General features: G+C 30.1%; 2 protein-coding genes across 2 annotated transcripts in view; both read right to left on the reverse strand.

Moving 5' to 3' along the window:
* The window catches only part of LOC106685916 (uncharacterized), a gene marked incomplete at its 5' end in the record, with an annotated part of 22974 nt that extends 17549 nt beyond the window's left edge, over nucleotides 1–5425 (reverse strand). Inside the window, 7 exon segments of the mRNA XM_014428919.3 lie at nucleotides 908–1016; nucleotides 1130–1268; nucleotides 1698–1888; nucleotides 3353–3531; nucleotides 3729–3879; nucleotides 3984–4112; nucleotides 5324–5425. Of these exon segments, the coding sequence (XP_014284405.3) occupies nucleotides 908–1016; nucleotides 1130–1268; nucleotides 1698–1888; nucleotides 3353–3531; nucleotides 3729–3879; nucleotides 3984–4112; nucleotides 5324–5425 (1000 nt within the window).
* Nucleotides 5426–8430: 3005 nt separating this feature from the next.
* Nucleotides 8431–10837, reverse strand: LOC106685906 (histone-arginine methyltransferase CARMER). Its single transcript, XM_014428896.2, has one exon. It carries the CDS (start codon nucleotides 10382–10384, stop codon nucleotides 8684–8686), a length of 1701 nt encoding a protein of 566 aa, XP_014284382.1. The 5' UTR covers nucleotides 10385–10837; the 3' UTR covers nucleotides 8431–8683.
* Between the last annotated feature and the right edge of the window lie 417 nt (nucleotides 10838–11254).

An 11254-nucleotide genomic window follows, 5' to 3' on the forward strand; every position in this document is an offset into this window, starting at 1 on the left:
TTCTAAATATGAAGGAGATGGCCAAGGTGTAAGGTCAAAAGGAACAAAAAATAGTTAACAACTATTTATTTGCCATTTTTTTTTTTTTTTTTTTTTCATTTTGACTACACCCCTGACTATCTTCATATTTAGAAAAAACATGGTCAATCATTTACTTATATATTTTTATTTTTCTATTGCAATAAAAATTTCTATTTTAGGATTTCTCATGGTGGGAATAATAAATAATTTTGTTCCTGCCAAGAATATAACAGTTTAATAAAAGATAATTAAGCCGTAATAGGAAAAGATTAGGCAGTCTCGACTTTTTTGATTCAATGTCTCTATTCTTCCTTTTTCCTCCATTAGTTATTCATAAAAGTCTTTAATATTTGGTATATACCCATGGTGTATTATTGCTAAAAATGAGAACTTAATTTTATTAAATGAAAGTCATTTAGAGCAAGTTAGTAAGCCCTGTTAGATTATTACAAATAGGATAAGACCTATTTCGTATTAAATCTCGATAATCATACATTGATTTACCAAGTTTAATCTAAACCATTAGAGCCGTTTATGAGAAAATAAAAAAAAATTGTGAAAAATCGATTTTTTTTCTATTTAAAAAAAAAATTGTAACATCCCAGATATAAACATGTCCTAGATATGAAGTTTCAGTTTAATACAACTTTTAGTTTTTGAGCTAGGCTGACCAAATATATACTGATACACAGACCATTTTACAGCAGTACATGGTTATTTGGACTAAGTGGACCTCAAAATGTGTATATCAGCCGAAAACAGGTAGTTGAAATTTTTCACAACCAAAATACTTCCCCTTGATATATATTCCATATACAGATAACAGTAAATAAAAATAAATTAAAAACCTATTTTGAGCGAATTTTCAAAATTCAACTATACTCACCTGTCATTACTAGGTAATCTAGGAATTGAATATTCAGAACCACTTTCATGCGATGAGACTGACATAGTACTACAATTACTATTGTGAGAACCACTTCCTATACTCCGGCCTATAAAAAAAAAAATATCTATTATATAAATCATAAAATAATGAATATGTCAGAAAATACAAAATATCATATTAAATTAGAAAAAGGATTAATATAGGAAATAATATCCTCACCCATATCCATGACCCAGGCAGGACTGAAAGCAGCCGCAGGTGTGTTAGCTGCTGTTGATGAGCGCGACATAGCTCCGAGCTTACTGATACAGCTGGCACACCTCCCCATCCCAGGCTCCACGCTCCATCGGCTTACATCCTGCATTATAAAGATAAAGAGATCAACTATTAAGTAATAAAAGATAAACTGTCACTCAACAATTAAGAAATATTTTTATTTTTTTGCTACTTATGTCAGAAAAAAAAATTGCTTTTAAGGGTCAGTTTAGAATGGAAAAAGAAATTTTTAATTAATATGAGCTGATAAACAAAATATTTAATATTTTAATTTGAGATAATAATTGAAAATAAAATGGAGCATATTTTATTGAACTAGCTATACTTAGTTTAGTTTAAAGATTTAAATACCAAAACATTTTGAGTTAATTAAAGAAAGTAGATAAAAAAATCAAATCATGATAATTTGGATTTTCTAGACGATAGTAGAAATAAAAAGAAATTAAAATTAACAGTACACCAAATTTAAAAAAAAAATAATACAGAGCTGTAATAAACAATTAATTTCTACCTGAGATTGATCAGGATAGTCGCTGACAGATACTGTATCTCCAAAGTCAACACTGTCAGTAGTTCGTGTTTCTGTGGAAGGCCAGTCATGAGAACAACTGTGCTCACCCATGTCTATCCTTTGGCAAAGAGAGGCACTGTCACACCCTGCACTGCTCAGCCTGGTCAGGCACTTCCTTGGGGAGTCCATCACTACAGCAATCAGGAACACACTTTTTAGCTCTTCCAATCATTTTCAAATTCAAACTTATTTAACATTATACATTTTTATAAATAAATAATTTTGATACTTCTCAATAAACCAGTTATGAAGACTTTCTGCAACTGTCCCTAATAGTTTGATCAGTATATTCAATGATTATGAACTTGATTATAATTTATATCAATCAATAAATGAAGTAATAAACAAATAAATTAAGTCAATATTAAGGTAACATAGATTATATAATGATTTCCAATAAAGTTATGAGATAAAATGATTTTAAGGGATGCTTGCAACTGCAGGAAGGTTATTCTCCTGAACAGTAGTCAAACGAATATAATTTTACGCTGACTGGACCACAGATGGACACTTAGTTATTTTGGAACAAATCGACTTAAGATATCCAGATTTTGTAAAACAGAATACATGGCAGCATACCACCCAATATGTACACAATGAACCATCACAATGTGTTTTTTTACTTAGTGAAGGATTAGTGGTCCTCAGGTTTTTACTATGCTTAACAAAGAAAGACACCTGATCACCCAATAGACATAACAGGAATTATATGTAAATTTGAGCATGCTAACATATTTAACACTAGGCATGTTTTCAAAGAAAATAATTCAAAGCAAGATTATAAAAATTGTATCACATCAAATGGAACTTGTTAAAAAAATCTGTGATAGCCTAAGAGCCCAGGAGGAGAAAAAAAGAAATTATTTCACTCCAATTTTTGATTACTTAAATTAAAACTATATACATTTAAGAGTCAAAATTGATGACTGAAAACTTTGGTAAGGGCTAATAAAAAAAAAAAATGGTTGTTCCAGAAGTTACAAAAAATGACAAGTAAAGAAAAAATTTCACATTACTTTCTGTTGGAAAAAGGTTCATTTTTTACTTAGGCCATACAAGGGATCCATTAGAAACCAATTAAAAGTAAATATTAAATTTCTAAAAACTTTTTTAGGTTAAAATTGTTAGTAAATATTGAAGTAGTTAAGATGCACGCCTCCTGAAGTTTATTTTATTCAAGAAAAACCAAAAATTGTTGCACATTTACTCTACTTTAGATGATGTTGTATTAAGTTTTTTTAGTATTGCTAGTAGTTTTAAAGATAAGGAGTTGTGATTGAAACCGCCACCATTTTTTATTCGCATTTAGCATGGTTGGTAAAGTTATTCAATTTCAGCTCTTAACTGTATGTAGTTTTCATTGAAGTCGTCAAAAATTGAGATGAAATATAACTTGAGCTAACTTTTTTTTTTTTTCCCCTTGGGCACTTGAGTATTATTGGTAAAATCCAAATATAGGGATCTGTAGCCAATTGAGTAAGTGAACAAAGGTATACAAAATTAATACAAAAATAATCACAACACTTATGATGGGAACCACTCCCATTAAATATTAAGTATATTTAAAAACCGAGTACAATGAAACTAATAGTTACCTGACATATTTCTTGAAGAAGATCTCCGTCGTGTAGATAGCAATCTTCCTTCGGAGGCTGCCTGAAGTGTTCTTGTTATCTCCTCTGCCTGGTCTGTGATAAGTACGTACAAGCCTTCACCTTTTCCACATCTTGAACCACCCTCAAAACAGAATCTGCCTTCTACCACACCATATCGCCTGAAATATACAATATGGAGGTTAAAAATATATATTCTTTGAGAAGTATGGAATAATAAATTGTGTAATTTCCAAATATGATAGTATTGACAATTAATTCCTAATTCACTACAATATTATTTAAAAAATAGCCATATTTTCTTTGTAATATAGGATACATAGATATTTTATTTGTATAAAAACAATTAATATCGTACCTGAGCTGTGATATTTCCCAGACACCAACCAGCCTCGGTGGTACTCCCAAACTGATACAGAATCTATATTCTTGAACATGGAGCCTAGCTGGGCCAGGTGCCAGCTTCGACTTATGAGGAGCCGAACATATTTGAACCAGAAACTGCTGATCTGTTAAAGTGAGACATTTTAAAATTAATAATCATCAAAATAATAAAAATCTATTAAGTTCTAATAGAGTTATAATTCTCCAATCAGAATGAAATTATACTAACCTTCTCCCAAATTTGAAGCAATTTTAACCTGCCACTGAATAAGGCGTTCTCTTGTATCAAAAGCCAAAACAACTGTGACATCTTGACAAAGTATTGCTATTGTGTTTGATTCCTTATCTAATGTAAACCCTGCAACATTGAATATTAAAATCATTGCTAATACTTATAAATATTTAACATTATTGGTTAAATATATGAGTTCAAAGAGACAAGTCAAGTGAAATTTTAACCTATATATCTATTAAAAAAAATAAATAAATAGAAACTATGTAAAATTCCAGTGGCTAAACTAAACAACAAAGACAAGAGATCTTAGATAGAAAATATCTTGTTATTCTCCTGAAAGAGAAGAAACCTATGGACCTGTTATTAATATGATGGTTCAGAAGGTTTTGGTAGTTATCAATGAGTGTTTACAGCATCAACTTCATTTGTAGTTTAAAAGTAGGTGAATTATATGTTATAAATAGATTCAAAAATTTTATGAATTATTTACTTTAGCCACTTATAAAATTAATTTCTTGAAAATATAATAAAGTACAACTAAATCAACACATGCAATAAGGAAACATTTTCTTTTCTATTTTTTTTTTTTTTTTGTGTGTGATAGTTTTATAAGCTATATTGATAATATTTTTTACATATTGTAATAAAAACCCAAGATTCTAACTGGCGGTCTGCAGCACATATTTTTGTGAGGATTTATAATTGGTGTGTGGGTGCTAGGTGAAAGATTTTAACAGGAAAAATGTACACTTAAAGTGTCTCAAAATGCACTTTTAAGCAACTTAATTTTCACATATTTTCCAAGGAGATCCCCCTTTACCCAAAGTTATGAGTGAGAGTGCACCACACTTTCTGCAGGCTTTTATAGGATAGGAACCGTGATCTACATCTAACAGTGCCATCCTGCACCTTTGGCTTATATAAGGAAATGAAAATTCTTAAAAAATATATTTATATAGCTTATAAAACACAACTTAACAAAATTGCTGGGAGGCATAAGTGCATATTGTGTTAGCAAATAAAGCTCCCCTTTTTAGATTTAAAAAGAGTATTTAAAGAAATATACTTAAAATTTTAAACTAGATACAGAGAGAATATAATAATTTTTTTCAGTACATTTTTGGAAAATGACTAAGAATAATGGTTGAAGCAATAGAATAAATAAACATACATGACAATTTTAAGTATTTTAATCAGCCTGGAGGTAATTTTCAGGGTTATAGAAAATTTTAGCTTTTCTAATTAGAACTATTGGAACTCTTCCAGTAGAAGAGTTTAGCTTTAACTTTTCTTTATCTAATTATATACATTTTTAACAAAAAAATAATAATTACCAGTTTCTACACCGAGAAAGTGCTGCAAAGAGAGAGAAGCTTTGGTCTGACCTTGCTTGTACCTGTCTTTGCTATCTCGGTATAACTGTAGGTGCAGACAATCTGAAACAAAAAAATATGTTACAAAATAATTTTTTTAATTCCATAAATTTATTTTATGAAAAAGGTAAACTGAATTTAAAATAATCTCTCTAATATATAAACAAGTTTTTAGTGATCATCTTATATTATTTCATTTTACATATAAGGTTTAATAAATTAATAAATAAATAAATTTTTAGGCACCCTTGAAAGTATTGAGACAAAAATTTGAAATTTATTTTATTTTTTTTTCATACTTACATTATATTATATAAACGATGAAAATTACAGTTATACTATTCGAGCAACGAATAGTATAATTAAATGAACAGTTGTATAATTTGTGAAATGGGGGTTGGTTCGCCGTCAGGTGGGGTGCATTCCTAGTATATTTATACTGTTTAAAATCAAATGTTTACAGTTCCTAAATGTCTAAGATGCAAACTATTTTAGCAACTTATAACATATATCTAATTTATTATATTTTGACATTGCATGTGGGGATTTTTAAACTTTATTTGATTGAATTAACACTGGATAAAATTTGGTCGAAAAATATGATTTTACTAATACGTTATTCCTTCAGTTTTATTTAAACAAATTTTTTATTCACTATTAAGATTCAAATACACATTTAAGCCTATGGCCACCATCTTACAAACAGCTTTTAATATTTTAAGATATATTATTGGTTAATATCAGACTAAACACAATTGTTTTATATAAATTTATATACATATGCTCTCTTCTATAAAAATCTAAGTGAGTATTTGAACACTCGATAAAGCATTCTGCACAGATTCCTAAGAACATAAGGGTTTTAAAGATAACCATTGTTGTATATTGTAAACAGTATTTGAAATATATATGTTTAGAGGAATCTAATGTAAAATCATAAGCAATATTGTGCTGAACTATGTTTCTTCTCTGAATTTCAATAATGTAAGAAAATTTAAATATCACCTATTTTTTATTTAAAAAATTGATTGTTTTGTAAAATATAGAAACTATGCCTTGTGCTTCAATATAAACTAACTACGTGACACTACAGCTCAGGGTGGGCATTGGCATCCCTGACAACATTGCACATCTCTGAACAGTGCCTTTGTTCTTTAATTCAGCTTACCATACTCTACCAGCTCCTCAACATCCTGGAGGTATAGAGCAATAATACAGAAGTCATTGAAATAAAGTCTGAGTGGCATACTAAATGTTATATCCATAAGAATCAAGAGTGCTCAAAAGAACCAATTTGATAGTATTAATTAAGAATAGAAAATTATTGATGGGTATGTTTTTACCCGAAGTGGCATTTAGACCCAGATTTTTTCCAGAATTTATCAAATATGGAGGTAATAAATTGACAAAATCACTGTAAGCACTTTTTCAAAAGATATGGGACAGTAAGGTTATTCCGAACGACTGGGATATAATATCATAGTGCCAATTCATAAGAAAGATAGTACAACAGAATGTGGTAACTAGAGACAAACATGCTTATCCCAAATAATGTGTAAACTCTACACCACTATTCTAGAAAGCAGGTTACGGGCACTGATAGAGTCAAAACAACCTGGAAGACAAATCCAGGATCACATATTCGCTCTCAGAAGTATCGTAGAAAAAGCATGGAATAGAAGTCAGAGCAATTACATAGCTGTTTTGGACCTAAAAGCTACATTTGATTCAGTACCCCAATTGAAATCTGGAGGACACTTAGAGCCAAAAGAATTCCTGCAGACCTCCTGGAAGCGATTAAATCAACCTATCAAAGCCCTAAAGGAATAGTTTGTATCAATGGCCGAGAGTCAAATCCATGTTCTCTGGAAAGAGGTGTGAAACAAGGAGATAGCCTCAGTTCATTATTATTTATTGTCTTTATGGATGAAATCCACAAAATATGCAGGAGAGGAACTGCTTGGACTGTAGTCGGTATGACATACTGGTAGCAGTATCTAGTCAGAGACCACAAAGCAGACATAGAAGGAGCTATACGGAGCATATCCAACGACTAGGTGGAAAAAGAAAACCACTGGAAGAGGAAAAACACTAGCTCAGATGAAGATGCTTACCATATACCGAGGTGTGGGTACCAAGTGGTTAGAGGCTCCTCCACACTGAAAGGCACTTAAGGAGGATGATAAAGAAGAAGGAAATTAGATCATTCCTAAGCGAAAAGAGAAATACTTTTAAAAATTATAGAGTAAATGGGGTTTTAAAATATAGTAATGTAAAAACTGTGTTTGTTGTTAATTTTGATGAGTATTTTGTTAACAAACCAATGTAGTTAACAAAGTAACTGATAAAATAAAATCTTTCACAGTGTCAAATGTTTCTTAGATACAATTTATCATACTCAAATAGAAGTCACTCACCACAGCTTAATATCAACATTATTCTCTCAAGAAAATATTCTTTCAAAATAAAATCAGCTTTAAAAAAGCTGGAGCTATAAAAAATTTCAATTCATACAAAAATCTGTTACCATATTTTACAACCAAACATCTCATTTGTTTGTTATTATTAACCGGCTATGAAACTTAATTACAAAGACGATCGTCAGTGTATTTTTAATAGTAAATAAGTGAAAATATATAAGTTACTTTTATTAATAGTATGCTTTCATTATTGCTATGAAGTTTTATGTAAATTATATGAATAAATTAAAAAAAAATTTATAAAGTCAAAGATAAACAGATATTAAATATTTTATTTTATAACTCTTGATTACAAACAAAACTAAATATATGTTTTGAAAGATGCCTTATTCAGTAAAATAATTATTAAAAGAAAAAAATTAAAAGCTATATATATCTTTGTGGATATTATTCCTTACGAATATTATAGAAAAGGCAACCAATGACTACATTAACATTTTTCAATAAATCAGAGGTTGTCTAAAAACTATCTTATTTTAAAAATAATATATATCTACTAATGAATGAACTAATTTACCATGGTAAATATACAATAAACTTTTAAAACAAATGAGGATATATAAAATAGTACATAAAAATAATTTTATACTATACAGCATGAAACTGCACTAATTATGAGTTTTTGTTATATAATTCACTTTGTTGTAAACACATTGCTTCATTGACTTTAAAAGAAAAACAAATATAAGAATGATGTAAATTGTAAAACAACTAACATAAATTAACTCACAAAATTAAGGTTTTTAAATTATACATATATTCTAAGGAGAATATCTTAGGGTTATCACAAAATATAGAATATCACAAAATTAAGGTTTCTAAATTATATTATACATATATTCTAAGGAGAATATCTTAGAGCAATTTTTTTAGGTCGTTGAGAGCGTCTACCTCCAGTGCTAGAAGTAGCAGGGCAAAGAACTGACCGCTGTTTCAATACTTCACTCCTGATATAAACCTTGGGTGCTCGAAGTGGATCATCGTTAATAAATGTTATATAACTCACTTTTTCTGAGGAAGAAGCACAGTCAACAGACAGATCTAGTGAGATATCCTCAGGAGAACTTTCAGGATTCAAAATGGCTGCTTGCTTGGGTTCATTCTGTTGATCTAAGTGTGCCCAATATGCTTCACTGGGTGACGTTGAGCTTACAATTGGTGTGTGTGAGGCATAACGGAAATACGGATTCTTCAAGTCTAAATAGTTGAATGATTTTGTGTCTTCACATCCATCTATACCCAATTCAATAAATATGTCATAACTTTGCTTTTTATTTGCTGTTAAAAGAAGATTCCCAACTAAGCGTTGCCCAGCTTTCGCAGCTAATGGTGATTTCAACAAACATCTGACCTGGTACCAATGAGTCAATGGTTCAGTAGGAGATGTAGACAGCCAAATAGTTTCTTTTGAGCCAACAAATGCAGCTTCGAACCAAAATGCCAATCCATGGATGGTACCGGTCTCAAGAATACTAAAGTCTAAAGGTATCTCCATATGATGGAGATCTTGCTCTTTTGCAATGGAAAAGTCAACCGAATATCGTATCGATTTGGATAAACAAATTCTTATATCAAAAGAATCAACAACAGGCTGATGGAAGTATTCATTTGAAGCAACTTCTTTTAATGAACTCAAATCAACATTGTGGAAAGAAGTCTGGTCCCAAAATTTAGCCTTACTAGTAATTTCCATAAACAAAGCATCATCCATAAATGGAGCAATATGCAAATCTCCTCTGGATGGAAACATAATACCTCCTGGTTTGAGCCATTTTTTTGAAAAAAGATAAGTTTCTATCATTCTTTCATTAAACAACATGTATCCCAATGGTTCAGAAACAATAACATCAACTTTCTCTGGTAATTCTATATCTTCTAATCTTCCCGAGATGACTTTAATTTTGTCTTGAAAATTATTAGCATTTACTAATACCTTTGAATGATGGGCCATTGAACTGGCTTCTACAGCATATACCAATCGAGCTCCTGCATGAACAGCAAAAAACGACAAAATACCACAACCAGAGCCTACGTCTAAAACAATTTTGTCTTTAAAATCATCACTGTTTTTAAAAAACGCTTTCTGATATGTATTTGTCCTAATGTAATCTTGTAACATGTTCTGTTGCTGGGACATATAACCATAAAACTGAAAATATTGCACTGCTGAAGCCTCCTCAGTTCTTTCAGAAAATACAGATGTCTTCAAACATGGTTTAATTTTTTTAATACTCTCATGTAAGTTGTTCAGCTGATGTTGATCTTTAAACTGAATCATAAAACAATCTGCATCAACTACCAAAATGCAAGAGTCATCCGACACCACATAAAATTCACAGTATTTGTCTACTTTTATTTCTCTTTTAATACTGTTATCTTTCACTTCTTTCAATAAAATAATTACATTGTCAGCTTCATTTGTAACTTGCAGTTGAGCTACACCTGACTTTTTCGAAGAGAAATCCCTAACAAATACACTTTCCAAAGAAACACCAGTATCAGTGGTCACATCAATTTTTAAAGCATTAGTGGACACATCCATTTTTAAAGTAGCTAACACAGACGAAATAGAACACTTTAAAATAAGATGGCAAGTTAAAAACTTTAGGTACTGGAGGTCAACTACAAATCCTCTGAGTTCGTTTAATTAGAATATAAAATTATTGGTAAAATATAACTTCACAAAAAAAAAAAATCAATTAAATATGACAGGCTCAGAAATAAAACTTTTTCGAAAACTTATTACACAACAATAATTAGTGCGTTCATCAATAAGGCTTTATTTTACATTATTGAGCGCTAAACGAAAAAACAAAACACGATAGCTTCCACTATTTCGTTAATACCAGTTGGTCAAAATATCAATTGATTGCAGAGCTAAGCTGTGTTATGGCATTTAATTTAATCCATGAAATATAAGAAATTATAATGAATTGTAAATAAAAATAAAATTATATTATCAGTTAATCAGCTCTCTAAAAACAATCGCCACAAGAGGAAAAAGTTAACTGCACAGATTTGGAAGTTGTATGTGTATCCTTAGAAAATATGAAAACTAAGAAGATTGTTTATTGTTGAACGATAAAATTTGTATTAAATAAATATTAATATTGTAATTATTTAAATTATATCGTTATGTTATTATGAAAAGTATTTATATTTTGTTTTATCACATTTTAGTATGAGAGCAACACTGTTTTTTTTAAAACATAACCAACTGGCTCATAGCGCCCCTTCCCTCCTTTGTGCTGTCAATTGTAGAACGTTGAGAAGTACAATTAAATTTAATACATTTTATGTAGAGAAATACATTTTTTCCCTTAACAGCTTCTGCCTCACCCAACTGTGTTTTCGAACTGGTTTTTGGGTATTCAAGTATCATTAAAGAAATTGATTTGACCTATTTTGTAAA

This window comes from Halyomorpha halys, unplaced genomic scaffold (assembly GCF_000696795.3).
Source record: "Halyomorpha halys isolate HHAL.00 unplaced genomic scaffold, Hhal_1.1 Scaffold755.1, whole genome shotgun sequence".
Classification (NCBI taxonomy): Eukaryota; Metazoa; Arthropoda; class Insecta; order Hemiptera; family Pentatomidae; genus Halyomorpha; species Halyomorpha halys.

Excerpts from the sequence above, each read along its gene's own strand:
- LOC106685906 (XM_014428896.2), bottom strand. The coding sequence starts at position 10,384 with ATGGATGTGTCCACTAATGCTTTAAAAATTGATGTGACCACTGATACT.